The sequence below is a fragment of the Neolamprologus multifasciatus genome, chromosome 3 (assembly GCF_963576455.1).
Source record: "Neolamprologus multifasciatus chromosome 3, fNeoMul1.2, whole genome shotgun sequence".
In the NCBI taxonomy this organism is placed as follows: domain Eukaryota; kingdom Metazoa; phylum Chordata; class Actinopteri; order Cichliformes; family Cichlidae; genus Neolamprologus; species Neolamprologus multifasciatus.
The window spans coordinates 867,957-883,270 of record NC_140441.1 but is presented as its reverse complement, the minus strand read 5'-3'; the positions used below and the strand labels follow the sequence as shown (position 1 = coordinate 883,270).

The 15,314-nt window shown below is 44.1% G+C and overlaps 1 protein-coding gene across 37 annotated transcripts; it reads right to left on the bottom strand.

Annotated features, from left to right (window-relative positions):
- LOC146520941 (uncharacterized) lies at nt 1-4,330 on the bottom strand. Of its 37 annotated transcripts, none has more exons than XR_014873166.1 (8): nt 2,600-4,307; nt 2,434-2,502; nt 2,243-2,353; nt 2,121-2,157; nt 1,793-1,869; nt 1,587-1,714; nt 1,473-1,514; nt 1-1,399 (listed from the first exon to the last, which is right to left on the bottom strand). XR_014873166.1 is itself a non-coding variant. In XM_085154579.1 (7 exons), exons 1-7 carry the CDS (start codon nt 2,883-2,885, stop codon nt 1,698-1,700), a joined length of 432 nt encoding a protein of 143 aa, XP_085010705.1. In that variant the 5' UTR covers nt 2,886-4,319; the 3' UTR covers nt 1-1,697. The 37 variants fall into 37 exon arrangements, 4 of the variants coding, with proteins under 4 accessions (XP_085010705.1, XP_085010707.1, XP_085010703.1 ...); XR_014873185.1 differs by having other exon boundaries at nt 1-317; nt 362-405; nt 450-1,714; nt 2,600-4,306; XR_014873187.1 differs by having other exon boundaries at nt 1-262; nt 351-372; nt 450-1,714; nt 2,600-4,306.
- Nucleotides 4,331-15,314: the final 10,984 nt, after the last annotated feature.

Genomic DNA, 15,314 nt, shown 5'->3' with positions numbered 1-15,314 from the left:
ACAGCTGATCGGGAGGATACTTTGGGGGGGGGGGGGGGGGGGGTTCTGGGTGAGCTGTGACAAATCACAGACTCTCTGTTACAGCACCCAAATCCACCAGCAGAGGGAAACATTTAGAAAAAGCTCATATTCTAAACAGGAAGTGATGTGATGTCACCAGATGGTGAGGAGTCGCTCCAACACCTGATTGGCTGACAGAGGGGACAGTCACTACACTATCTGCACCTACAGCTGGACTAAAATAACTACACCTGAGCTACACCTGAGCTACACCTGAGCTACGCTTGGACAACACCTGAGCTACACTTTCTCTACACCTGAGCTACATCTGGTCTATGTGTGAGCTACACTTTCTCTACACCTGAGCTACACCTGGGCTACACCTGAGCTACACTTTCTCTACACCTGAGCTACATCTGGTCTATGTGTGAGCTACACTTTCTCTACACCTGAGCTACACTTTCTCTACACCTGAGCTACACCTGGTCTATGTGTGAGCTACACTTTCTCTACACCTGAGCTACACTTTCTCTACACCTGAGCTACACCTGGGCTACACCTGAGCTACACTTTCTCTACACCTGAGCTACACCTGGTCTATGTGTGAGCTACACTTTCTCTACACCTGAGCTACACTTTCTCTACACCTGAGCTACACCTGGTCTATGTGTGAGCTACACTTTCTCTACACCTGAGCTACACTTTCTCTACACCTGAGCTACACCTGGGCTACACCTGAGCTACACTTTCTCTACACCCGAGCTACACCTGGGCTACGTGTGAGCTACACTTTCTCTACACCTGAGCTACACCTGGGCTACACCTGAGCTACACTTTCTCTACACCTGAGCTACATCTGGTCTATGTGTGAGCTACACTTTCTCTACACCTGAGCTACACCTGGGCTACACCTGAGCTACACTTTCTCTACACCTGAGCTACATCTGGTCTATGTGTGAGCTACACTTTCTCTACACCTGAGCTACACTTTCTCTACACCTGAGCTACACCTGGTCTATGTGTGAGCTACACTTTCTCTACACCTGAGCTACACCTGGGCTACACCTGAGCTACACTTTCTCTACACCCGAGCTACACCTGGGCTACGTGTGAATGAAGTGGACCCAGACTTCACCTGAAATTAAATTCTTCCTAGGACTTGGACTACGTCTAGTCTACAGTTGCGCCACATCTGGCTACAACTAGTCTACACCTGTCTTACACCTGGAATCTAACCTTACTTTACACCTGAACTACACCTGGTCTACATTTGTATTCTTATAGGGCGGCCTGGATGTGAAGTATAATGAGATCTATGATCTATAATGAGATATAATGAGAATGAGAAAAAAGATCAAACCAGTCTAAACATGGACTCTGACCCCGGACAGGACCTGGACTTTAATCCCACCCAGGACCTGGACTCTGATCCACTCAGGACCTGGAATGATGAGCTCGACCTGGACCTGGACTCTAAACCTGCCCAGGACCTGGACTCTAAACCTGCCCAGGACCTGGACTCTGATCCACTCAGGACCTGGAATGATGAGCTCGACCTGGACCTGGACTCTAAACCTGCCCAGGACCTGGACTCCACATTTCTGGTTTCTGAGAGCTGGATCTGCTGCTTTGGCCATCATGGACAGTGGCTTGTCCCTAAGACGTTGGCGCTGAGAGGCATTCAGAATGACTTTCATTCAGGGCAGGTACAAAGCTGCAGAAGAAACAAGCAGGTGAGTCACATGGTCAGAGGGCCTGTTACCTGAGGGGCAGAGATTGTGGAGATTGTTACCTTTCTTTTGTTTGTATCGCTGGGATAGCTTTGAGAGAACCAGAGCGAGCACCAGAACCAGGAACACAGACACTGATCTGCAGATATAGAAACACAGTTAGCCCCACCCCTTCAAAAAAGAACCAATTGTAATGCAGATAAAACAGCCAATCAGAAGCCTTCATCCGTTTAATACAAAAACACAAACAGGATGAGAAAACACTGAGCACTAGTCGGTTAAAAGGATCAGATGAAGGAATCAATAACAGATGAACAGCTCATCACAGAGCGTTGATTGATTAAAAAGTGATTAGAGGCCACTGGATAATTACGAGAGAGTTATTCTTACATCACACTTAGGATGAAACACATTTCACCAGGGAAGACTGTGGACGAGAAAAAGGACAGTGATAAGAACTTCAGGTTTCCTCTCAAGCTGTGTGAAGAAGAAGGATGAACAGGCGAGCCTACCAGGAGGTCCAGCAGTGGTCACCGTGGTGACTGTCACTGTGGTCACAGTTCGGTTCCCGCACACAGCATCAGTCCACTGCGTGCACTCAGATAGAGTGTCCAGATGTAAAGCTGGAGGACACATAGGAGGACAAATCAAGCAGTTCATTGGTTGACTGATTGCAAATAGGTTTTACTGAAAGTGTTCTTACCTGAGCAATCAGTACAGTCTTTACACCTGATCCCTTCAGTCTTGGAGCAGTTCTTCACCAGGAAGAAACCTGAGAGAGACACACATGAGCTAAGAGACACCTGCACAGGTAGATCTGTTTGAGTCAAAGCTTCAGGTGCAGGAGAACACACATTAGGACTCCTTACCTGGTTCACAGGGGGGACAGATCACTGCAACCCCTTGTACAAAGGTCATCTTCACCAGCAGACATGCAATGCTCACCTGGGATAAGACACATAGACAGTTGGGCAACAAAGTGTCAGGTAAGAAGGGCATAACTATAGCGCACCTGCCTGAGCTATACTGAAGCTATACCCTGAGTATACCTGAAGCTAAAGTCCTTTCTATTTGCCTAATCTGCTCCGTCCTGTAAGGTAACAAACACACCTGGACAGAAACCAGATTCAGCGATCCAACTTTCAGACACCCCATAGTCTCTGATTCTGTTTCAGAGTTCTGCCGTCTTTAGAAACACTGGCACACGTGCTCACCTAATCTTAATCTGTAAACAATCAGTTCGCCACTGGAAACCCTGTTGCTAGGAGACAGAAACAAAGATCAAAGTAACAAAGTAACAAACAAGCACACCTGGACAGAAACCAGATTCAGCGATCCAACTTTCAGACACCCCATAGTCTCTGATTCTGTTTCAGAGTTCTGCCTGTCTTTAGAAACACTGGCACACGTGCTCACCTAATCTTAATCTGTAAACAATCAGTTCGCCACTGGAAACCCTGTTGCTAGGAGACAGAAACAAAGATCAAAGTAACAAAGTAACAAACAAGCACACCTGGACAGAAACCAGATTCAGCGATCCAACTTTCAGACACCCCATAGTCTCTGATTCTGTTTCATAGTTCTGCCGTCTTTAGAAACACTGGCACACGTGCTCACCTAATCTTAATCTGTAAACAATCAGTCCAAACCCTGTTGCTAGGAGACAGAAACAAAGTTCAACAAATGTGGATTCCTGAGATTGAGGCTCCACCCCTCTGCACGTACCAGCAAAAAACGAGCCAGAACAAGCTGATCTGATCTGAGGAGTCACAAATACTCACAGACCATATCAGCTCAGGCGCCTCCTGTCATGGACTACACTTCCAGAGAGTAAAGAAGTCTGAACTGCATTAAACGTGTTTAAATCTGCAGTCAAAAGTCTTCATCTCAGGACTCCTTTAACCCTTCACCTTCCTCCTCTGAATCTCTGTATCTTCAGTGAGCTGGCACTCCTCTCTTAAAGCTGTAACCATCCTGCTTGTCCTTGCGTGCGCTTTCTCCTGCTCTCAGACTCATTCAGGTTTCCTGCCATCGTCACCTGCCCAGCACTCACCTGCAGACCGTCCATGTTGTCGTCTCCTTGCTTTCACAGTGTGAAGTGATCGAATGAGTGACCCTGCACGCTATGACCTCTTTTATGCTTTTGTGCTCCACTTTAAGATGAGGAGCACTCCTGAGTCATCACATTACATCAGCAAAGTGGGAGGGGCAAAGAGTTCCTTGGAAGGACTGTTAATGTCTGGGCGGAGACTCTGGCACTAACAGATGTGACTGTTTAACTGAAGCTTTATAGTCATAAAAGGTGTAAATTGTAGTGTCTGAGAGACCTTTAATGACAGGAAGGAGACAACGTGGGCCAACTCTACCTAGTTTCACCTGTTCAGACTGAGATCAGACAGAAGTTCTTAGACTGAAGTCAAACTCCTTTTATATCAAACGAAACATGTTGGTCCAAGACTTCTGCAGGATGCCACAAACATTAGAGCGCCAGGATGAGGTCACTTCCTGTGAAGTATGAATGAGCCTATCACCATTGCTGATGGATGGCTAGTTTGTGTTAACTAACTGTTTCACAAAGTGCTTAAAGACGTATTTAGACTCTTAAAGTTGCTAAAAGTGCTTTGAACACACCCTCTCCTCAGGTCGCAGCAACATCTTTATCAGGCGAAGCATGAATAGTTGATGGGCCCACTCGTGCGAGTCCGCCTCCCCCACACCCTGACCCACTGCTCCACACCTGCCCTGCAGCTGAGCCACACCGCGCCACACCTCACCCTGAATGAGCCAGAGCTCTTTCACAGAGTTAAAAATATCAGCGAGTGACTTTGTTGGTGGACATTTAGCCCACTGCAGTAAGCGCGCTGCAAATCATCTGTGACAGGCGGACTCACAAAGACCTTGTGCTTTGATGGATCTGTCATCATTAGTCCGATAAAAGCTGCGTCTATGTAAAGCAGCGAGGAGTCAGAATCACTGTGAACTCTAAAGATCACAAACACAGGCTCTGAGTGGACCAGAGGTCTGGCTTCCTGATGAGTCTACGTTACAGCAGCAGATGGTTTGGATCAGCTCACGGTGTCCGTGCAAACATCTGGATGTGATAAATATTTACACAGTTTCCATGGTGTCTGTTTGCAGGACGTGCTCTTTGTTTCATCACACTGTATCAATGGACTCGTGTGTGTGTTTGTCCGGCCCCAGTGGAGCCTTCAGTACAATCATATCTATCTAATCATGTAAAAGGAGAGTCCTCCTCACACGCTGAGGTTAATTATGGAGCTCTACAGTTCAGTGGTAGGACCACTTCTGTTTACATTATCACACATGATGTGGTTCTGTTGGCTTCACACGGGGACGGTGTGAAGCCGAGGGTGAAGCGGTGGGAATGAGAATCAGCAGCTCCAAATCTGAGGCCATGGTCCTCAGCTGGAAAAGAGTGGAGTGCCCAGTCAGGGACGAGTTCCTGTTCCTGGTGTTTAAAATAGAAAGACAGATTGGTGCTGCAGCTGGAGTGATGCAGATGCTGCAGAGGCCAGCCACCCTTCTGGCCTCTACCTTAGAGATAGAAGTGAGGAGTTCGGGCATCCGGGAGGGGCTCAGAGTAGAGCCGCTGCCCCTCCACATTGGAAGGAGCCAGCTGAGGTGGTTCGGGCATCTAACAAGGATGACTCCTGGGTGCTTCCTGGGTGAGGTGTTCCAGGCATGTCCCACCGGGAGGAGGCCCCGGGGTAGACCCAGGACACGCTGGAGAGATTATATCTTTCTTCTGGCCTGGGAACGCCTGGGTGTTCCCCGGACAAGCTGGAGGAGCTGGCTTTTCCTGCTGAGCCTCTGTGGATAAAGGGGGAATTAAAAAGGTGTGAGGTGACTCTCATTGTGCTGAAAGGTTGTTTTGACAACATTCATGTGTGTGCGTGAGAGATGTGAGTGAAACCGTGGGATAAAAGCTGCTCGTTTAGAGCTGAAAATAGTTCAGGACGAGTCCTGACAGGTGCAGGCGTCAGTGAGTGGAGCAAAGAGTTTGGCACCTCGAGTGGGAGAAAACCTGCTAGGTGAGGACCAGCGTTACCCTGGCTTCTGTAACAGGGCTAATTGTAAACAACGATCTGTTGCACCCAAATTCTGAATCCATACCAGAAACAAACAGCTCCAGAAAGGCTAGGTGTCACAGGCTGGGTCTCGGCCTTTTGAATTTTATTTTGTATTGCTGAGCTTCTCATGTTAGGTTTGTGATTGAGGGTTATTCTTATTTAGGTTTTAGTTGAGGTTAAGTCGTTTTTATCTTCTGTCTCCTTGTTTTTCTGTTTGGTTTCTTGTCTTGTGTTTCACGTCTGGTGTTATTTAAGTCTCCATGTTTCCTGTTTTATTTTGAAGAGCTCATTGTTTTGTTTTTACTTTCTCCTGTGGTGTGATCATGTTAATTTGTGTCAGCTGTGTCCCCGTCCCCTCCTCACCTCCTGAGGCTGTGTCCCAATTCAGGGTCTGCACGCTTGAAGTACGCGTACTACATACGGTGCGTACTAAAAGTACGAGAAGTGTGGAAGTGAGAGGCTTGTGAAATGGGACGGTCTAGCCCTCGTCGTGCTGTTCAGGTTGCCTAGCAACCATGATACTAACCGCGAGAAACGTTACATACAGCTTTGTGTGACAGAAATGATAGAGAAAAATGTTTTGTTGTTCAATCGTTTTTGTCATGACATCACTTTGATTAGTTGAGTATCTGAGGCTGAGACCACAGGACTGTAAAACATGATTGTTGGGCTGCATTTCTGTACTGAACAGTTATTTAAGATTAGCTAGTAAATAATAATTAGTTAATGTTGTTCATGAGACTAAAGTCATCTCACTGTGGTAATGTAAATATAATGTGGCCAATATTATAGTATTGTCAGATTATTATGATATATATCTATATATATCTATATATATATCTATATATATCTATATATATCTATATATATATCTATATATATCTATCTATATATATCTATCTATATCTATATCTATATATATCTATATCTATATATATCTATATATATCTATATATATATATATATATATATATATATATATCTATATCTATAGATATAGATATAGATATAGATATATCTATAGATATATATATATATATATAGATATAGATATATCTATATATATATATATATATATATATATATATATATATATATATATATATCTATTAGGGGTGCAACGATACTCGTATCGATATCGAACCGTTCGATACAGTGCTTTCGGTTCGGTACGCATATGTATCGAACGATACAACATTTTTAATTTATTTTATCAACTTTCCTTCTGATGATGCTGTCTGTGTTGAGCGCTCAGTGGATCTGCGCTCGACAGTGCAGCCTAGGCGGAGTAGTCGAACACAGATTCACTGAGCGCAGGGCAAGCTAGCGAGACAGAAGCTAGGCTAGTTGCAACATGGCAAATTGAACCTCCCCCACCCTCATTCAGATCTGGCGTTTGGAACTATTTTGGTTTTCATGTGATGTATGACCCTGAAGGTAAGCCTGTCATGGACAAAAGTAAAACAGTATGTTGGATGTGCCAGCAATGCTCAATTGGTGGGAACTAGTGTGTTAGCGCAGTTAGCTCGTTAATGTGTTGACGTCTTCCAGCCCCACTCATGAGGTGATCCGCGGTAGCTCGTTAACGGAGATTTGCCGTGTTGTGACGTTAATGTCATTTCAGATTTACGCTGACAGCACTAGTGGGAACACAACCAATATGACTGCACATTTACTCCGACATCATCCTAGTGCAAAGACAAGTGGAAGCAGAGAAAAACAACAAGCAGCATGCTACAAACTTTACCCGAGTCATTTAGACAGCCGTTAGCACACGATTCTCCTTATGGGGACCTGATATGTTTAATATGCTGCTGAGAATATAGCCCAGAAGAAGCGTATAGTATAGCTTTTATTTTGGAAAGAGACATTTCTCCATAATAAACTCTCTTTTCCAAAGATGAGTGATTCCTCAATCAGATACAGGGCTCGCAAAATCGCTAGCCCGACGGGGCTTTTTTCCAGTCGGGCTACCAAAATCTATCTCTGCCCTGCCCGTCGGCCTATCCTAGGAAGGAAAAATATATGTCAATGCTTTTGCATTCTTTTGGAAATGTAGCTGGGTAATTATGTCATTGGCATCGGCCACTGTCAATATGTGACATACTGAAATCGCGTTTGAATTTGCGCTTGTTTTTTGCTTTCACTTTGCAATCGCGTGAACTGTGTATAGAGAGCGACAGCACTGATTGGTGAGTGATGATAATTTGCGCACCAATTCCTCTGACATCATCTTATCAATCGTTAGCTTACTATGCAAACATGACAAGTGAAATCTCCCGCAGCTTAAACATGTGAGAGGTTGATCGCGCAGAGAATCGCTGAGCGTTATGTTAGTGCGTGTGTAAAAGCAGCAGGATATATATTTTAGTTCTGCTGAGCCAAATAAGACAGGTCAGCGTGAAGAAGTGACAGCCAAAGAAAAGCTTACCACAAAACGGAAAGGTTATGACAAATCAGACTATAAGGAAAAAAGAAAGTGCAGCTTTGTGGTTTCATGGACAAAAGAATTTCTGTGGCTGCAATATGACGAGCTAAATAACCAGGGCTGCACATAAGTGGTCCGCAGGTGCGCATTCGCTGTCAAAATAAAAACCCGCACAAGATAAGAAGTTGCAACGCGTGTTTGCGTACATAAGATTTTCAGGAGGACAGACATTTGTTTAGAACTCTTAAAGATGTCGAAGAAGCTCCTTTAAGCAGTTACTGTGATGTTCCTCCACCTCCAAAGAAATGTCAGAAGGAGTCCGAACCACAAAAGAAGCGCGTATTCTCTGAAAAGTGGTTGCAGGAGGTGAGCTGGCTTCAAACAAATGATGAACGCACAGAGAGGTGGTGCAGAATGTGCCGTGAAAATTTAATAAATGACAAATTAATAAAAAGGCATGAACATTTTTTTTGTATCGAAAAAATATCGAACCGTGACACCAAAGTATCGAACCGAACCGAACCGTGAATTTTGTGTATCGTTGCACCCCTAATATATATATATATATATATATATATATATATATATATATAAATATATATATATATATATATATATATATATCTATATATATATATCTATATATCTATCTATATATATATATATATATATATAAGGCTTTACAACCAAGTTAACGCTGAAAGTACAAACATCACTAATGTAACACAACTTTGCCGACATGTGGCAAAGTTATTGCCTTCGTTATTAAACATTCGCACATGAATAAGTGACGTCATATTCAGTACTTACTTTTGACAGTTCACTTTTCGGCCGCTCCCTTCTGCCGTATTTTGCGGCAAAATTATCCACACCCACCGCCGCGCTATGAATTGTGGGATATATGGGACCACGAAGCGTGCACCGGACCACGCTTGATATTTGGGGAAATCGACGGCGCATTTGGAGTATGCGTTTGAAGTACACTTCGAATTGGGACAGCCGTCGTCGCGTGGCGGTGACGTAATCACACTTAAAATGCGTACTTCAAGCGTGCAGACCCTGAAATGGGACACAGCCTGAGTGTTTCCATTCGTTCCCCATCATAGAAATCATAGTTAATCTATAGTTTCATAGTCAGTCCATAGCAGTCTAGTCACAGTGTAATAGTTTGATTTATGTTTCATGTGTATCAGCTCAAAACAAACGCTCGCCATTGGTAAGAATTAGCTCCGCCTCCCCGCCTGTGTCCACACCTGGGTCCTCCACACCCACTCCACGCGGTCTGCCCCCCCCACAGACCGTGACACTAGGATGCTTTGTAAAAATGTGAATACAAACAGAATACAGTGATTTATAAATCATTAAAGCCACAAACTGTGAGCTCATTTTGAACTTGATGGAAGCAGCATTGCTCAATAAAAGGCTGTAAAAGTCAGCGGTACTAAACAGAAACAGCTAGAGGAACGTTTATAGCCAATCAGAGCGTCCTAGAGAGGCCACGTTTCTCAGAGGTAAAGATGGGCACCAGTCTGCAACAAGCTGTGGATTTCCCACTAGAGGACTCTTGTGAGGACACCCTACGATCAGCTGTGTGACGTAGAGCTGACATTTTGTACTGCTTAGAGACAGGCTGTCTCAAGTGAGTCATGACACCACACTGGCATCAGTATTTCACCAGAGCACATGGGAGATATCGCTGTTTATTATTTTATATATTTTTTTGCACATAGAAAAACTTGGTGTTGAGCATCACTTCCTGTTCCCTGTTCCTACAAACAGAGGTTTTTTTGCTGATCTGTGTAGCAACTTTAATTGAAAACTTATAACTTCTTGTTTCCTTGTGTGATCTCCACTCGCTTCATCCAAACCACACTCTCTGTGTGTTTGGGGATTGGCTAGCTTAGCTCGTAGCTGATTCGCTCCGTGTGTCAGGTGTTAATCAGACACACCCTTGACACACGCTCCAGTACTAACAATGATTTCTTTAGATAAAACATGATTCATACAAACTTTCTGTGGACGATCAGTAATAAATCTGATCCACTGAATCAGCCCTGGAGTTAATAAAACGTGTGTCCTCATTGTCCTCAAAGCTGAAGTCAAATCAACAAATAAAATTCTTACCTGAGCATCTGTTTGTTGTAACTGATGTGCAACGGTATCAACTGAAAGCAGCGTTGCATCTTCTTTCATTTCACCCACTTTGTGGCTTAAATGCAAACTGCGTAGGGTCCACCTGATCCATTATAGCAGAGGTAAGATGTTTACTGAGCACTCGCTACGTAAATTCAGCAACCTGTCAAAGCGTGACTATCCAGAGTTGGGACGGTGAAGAAGAGTTGCAGTCCTACATGCCTCTCTGCAGATCGCCTGTCAAGGCGGGCCCAGAGGCCAGTACGTGCACGTGGACCTATGAAATGCAGTTTTTAACGTGTACACAGACTTTATTTGCAAAATGCAGATGAGGAGAGTTTATGTGGGGAGATGTGCACAGAATGCCACAGCTACTAACTATTCACAGGGGAATAATCGAGGTGTGGGAAACTCGAGCGTGGGTTTCTGGAACAGAGATGGTTGATTAGCTGAGAAAGCGAGGACTGATGTGGCTTACTCTGCAGGCAGTGTAACGGCAGTCTGGCGAGGAAGGAGTGGCTAGCAGGTCCCGCGGGCATGTGGTGTGGATGTTAGCCGGACAACTCGGAGACAGTGATTTAAAAAGGTGTAGTTCATTTTCCTTGTTTAAAAATATGTTTAAAAATAGAGTATTAGAAAAATATATATATCAAGAATGAAAAGAGCAAAAAAACAAAAAAAAAACAAAAAACAGAAAACCTCTTGATTCTTTTGCTTTGATGTAGTTACTTACTAAGGTGGTGGTGTTCTTTCTTGTTTGTTTGTTTGTTTGTTTTGTTTTTGCCTTGTTTGCCTTCTCTCACCCCAACCAATCACAGCAGATGGCCCCGCCCCTCCCTGAGCCGGGTTCTGCCGGAGGTTTCTTCCTGTTAAAAGGGAGTTTTTCCTTCCCACTGTCGCCAAAGTGCTGCTCATAGGGGGGTCATATGATTGTTGGGCTTTTCTCTCTGTATCTATGAAGCGCCTTGAGGCGACATTTGTTGTGATTTGGCGCTATATAAATGAAATTGAATTGAATTGAATTTTATTATTTGCTTCGAGCCCTGTGTACAGGAGCTGCATGCTAAAAGATCTTTTGTTAAAAGGGTTGGCGTAATAAGCAAATGCTTCAGCCAATACCTTTTGATTAGCCTTGTCTCATGCTTTCTTGCTTTGTGGTAAATCTTTGTTCTGTCTTCACTGAGATATTTGAATGCTAATCAATAAACATATCAAACCAGGAGACCAGGCAGTTAAACAGAACAGTCTCCCCAACTACTACAATAGTAGGACAGCACCCCCTACTGGTGCTATACCACAATAACCAGGGTTGTTACATCAGGTGGTGAGTGCCTCGGGAGGGGATTGCTGAGTAGGCTTCATCATCATCATCATCATCGTCAAATGTATTCATAAAACACTATAAAACAACCCCTGTGCAGCCAGTGAGGCCAGCACAGGGGTTGTCGAGCTTCCTGAATGGCTGTGAGTGAGGCTGGCAGTACCTGTAACCATTCTCTAATTGTTCTAATAGGATATTATACTTGACATGTCTGTGAGGGTTCTCAGTCTTCCAGGTCATCGTAGTCTAAGGAGCTTGGAAAGAAAAGCGTCTGGACTTCTTTAAGTTTCTTGAAGATGTTTCATCTGAGAAGCTTCTTCAGTTCCGAGGTCAAATGGTGGAGAGTCCCAAAACGCTGATGGCAAAAACACCTGCGGTGCCGCTGTGCTGCGCTCCCCGCCACTATAGATGAGCCGATCAATGAGAGGCCCCGGGAGAATCGGTGGGGGTGCGGGAGATGCCGTCGGTGAGTCGGGACCTGTCGCCTGGATGCTGAAGCTTCTGGTAGCCAGGAGAATGCGATCCCTTTCTTCTGCAAGCATGCAGTAATCCTTCGCAGCCAGCAGCGGGGAGTTGGCGTGGCCACCTCGCTCTGGGAACTGTTGGAGGAAGATGTGAGTGAAGAGGAATCCGCTGTCATCCGTTCCTATAAAGGACAGCGTTCTCCAAGAGTTGTGAGCAGTACCATCACCCAGGCCCGAGAGAGAGAGGGAGAATGTTTCCTGAACGCAACACTGATCCTGTCATGAACACACACCAAATCAAACTGGATATTCAGCCAGTTTAATGACAGTTTAAATCACTGACTCAGTTTGTTTTCACTGATGTTCAGATTCATTGATGCTGAGTTTAAATCAATCACACTGAGCTCAGACATTCAACAGAACCACACCATAAAAACACACTACACTACCACGTGATGTGTGTCTCATTAGCTGCCCAAACTCCCACACCTGATGCTCATTAGAAGGTTACAAGGCGCCACCTGGTGGCAGGAGCATGAAAAGCAACAAGAGTTATGGTAAAGATACAAGTGTGAAAATCTCTAACCTGCCTTTCATTACCTCCAGTTTGAAGCATTATACCTGACAGCCTGGTGGGAATTAAACACTAAATATTCACTTATTCCAAGTAAGCTAACAACTATTTAGAACAATCCAGATATTTATGAGAAAAAGAAAATATTACATTTTCTGTCATGAAGAAGATTAAAAATCTATGAGATGTGGCATCCTGGGGCGGGGAACAGGAAGAATGGGTGAAAAGATCCGTAAACTACCACCTGCACCTGTTGCTCAGGATCCCAATTGGGGCTAGAGGTGAGCCTGCAGGCCGGAGGAACAGACCAGTGGAAAAGGAAAAGTGCCGGAAAATGCCAGCAAGAATGCCGGACCTGGTTGGAGCCCTCCGATGATAGGCCACGTTTCCCACTTGATCACAGCACGGTGGCGCTGTGGTTAGCACTGTTGCCTCACAGCAAGAAGGTCCTGAGTTTGAGTCCACCATCAGTCCGGGGCTGTATCCCAATTCAGGGTCTGCAGCCTCAACGGTCCTCAAGGGCCGCGTACTCAAAGACCGCTAAGGCCGGAAGTGTGAGGCTTGTGAAATGGGACGGTCTAGCCTCTGTCGCGCTGCCCAGGTTGCCTAGCAACCATGATACTAACAGCTGGAAACGTTTTATACATCTTTGTTTGACAGAAATGAAGGAGAACATGTTTTGTTCGTTTGTTTCTACAAGAGCTTTGTGTGATTTAATAAGTATCTGAGGCTGAGACCACAGGACTGTAAAACATGATTGTTGGGCTTCATTTCTGTACTGAACAGTCATTTAAGATTAGCTAGTAAATAACAAATAGTTAATGTTGTTCATGAGACTAAAGTCAGTGTAAATATGAGACGGCCAATATTATAGTTATTATAATAATCATTATTAGTTATTACAGCAGTGAGTTTGAACTCTCAAATCAAATCACTTCTATTGTCACATCACATGTGCAGGTACACTGGTACATGTGAGTGACTCTGTGTCAAACACTGAGCTTCAGTAAAGATTCAAGTTGCATTTATTTATATGTCCTATCACCTTAAATTTTCACTCAAAGACACTCAAGTATCTGTGACAGTGTATATATAGATGTATTATATATAAGAGACAAATGTTGTTCCTTCAGTATGTTGGCATTATTACATTTGGCTCAATGCTTATGTAGCGACTGGAGCCCGCCTATTTGCCTGACGCGCTGTCAACTTTACGCAATAATGCGAGAGGTGGAATTGTTTGCTTGTTTAATAAAGTGTTTACAGAGTAATGTCATCTCGCGATTTGGACTCTTACAACGTCACAGGCTCTAATGTAACAAGACGAAACATGTTGTGCAGCGGTCAACAAAAACTACGGCTACCCAGCCCTCCTCTCTGTCAAAATCAAAACCAGCGAATGACAGACTGACAACGCCCTCTTAATGTCACCGCTAGCACCCACGTGACTCCCGTTACACATCACCATAGCAACCGAACAAATGAAAACCCAGTGATCATCAAAAAATTCAATACATTTAATTATGGCTCCTACATAGTCCACATCATCAGTCCAGCCACAGTCCAATCACATGCATTCATCCAGTCACATGCAATCGTACAACTCATTGCTGTGCATGAATTTAAATATCCACTGACAGCAATATTACATCATTCAAAAAATAAAAACAATTCTTCTTTTGAAATGGATTGAATCGCTACAATCCTTTTAAACAGAGGACTTATCATCTGATATGGTCAGCGTCCTAGGTAGGTGAATTTCCTCAGAAGCCCTTTGTAATCTAGAGAAGCTCACCTTATATTTGCTCTCAATTAAAGTCTTTTAAGGCGCTTTTACTTCCAATCTTGCAGGCCTGCTTTTAAATCATCAACACACAAAATCTCACCCCAGAGGGATGATACCTGGCAAGTTTTTTTTCCTCCTAAGCGTCCGGGGGATTCCGACCCGCATGTATTTGCATATATTATAATGCTGACCAATGACTGGAGAAAACACTGACAACGCAGCTGCGGTCACGGACAAACTTGCACGTGTCTGTTTGGGAATGGCAGCTGCTGAGAGGTCCAGCGTTTACATTACCGACTATTTCATGCAAACTAGTTCATGCATTTATCTTCCATTTGTGCAACATCTCTAAAGTTAGAAATATCCTGTCTCTTAATGACGTTGAAAAACTAGTTCATGCATTTATTACTTCCAGGCTGGACGACTGTAATTCATTATTATCAGGATGTCCAAAAAACTCACTGAAAAGCCTTCAGTTAATCCAAAATGCTGCAGCAAGAGTACTGACAGGGACTAGAAAGAGAGAGCATATTTCTCCTGTTTTGGCTTCCTGTTAAATCCAGAATTGAATTCAAAATCCTGCTCCTCACATACAAGGTCTTAAATAATCAGGCCCCATCTTATCTTAATGACCTTGTAGTACCATATCACCCTATTAGAGCACTTCGCTCTCGCTCTGCAGGCCTACTTGTTGTTCCTAGAGTATTTAAAAGTAGAATGGGAGGGAGAGCCTTCAGTTTTCAGGCCCCTCTTCTGTGGAACCAGCTTCCAGTTTGGATTCAGGAGA

What these genes read in the sequence shown, in the direction of transcription:
- LOC146520941 (XM_085154577.1), bottom strand. Translation starts at nt 2,729, where the DNA reads ATGCCCTTCTTACCTGACACTTTGTTGCCCAACTGTCTATGTGTCTTA. An exon ending in GACCACTGCTGGACCTCCTG is followed by an intron (nt 2,158 to 2,242) that starts GTAGGCTCGCCT and finishes TCTCGTCCACAG; the next exon opens with TCTTCCCTGGTGAAATGTGT. An exon ending in TGTTTCATCCTAAGTGTGAT is followed by an intron (nt 1,870 to 2,120) that starts GTAAGAATAACT and finishes CTATATCTGCAG; the next exon opens with ATCAGTGTCTGTGTTCCTGG.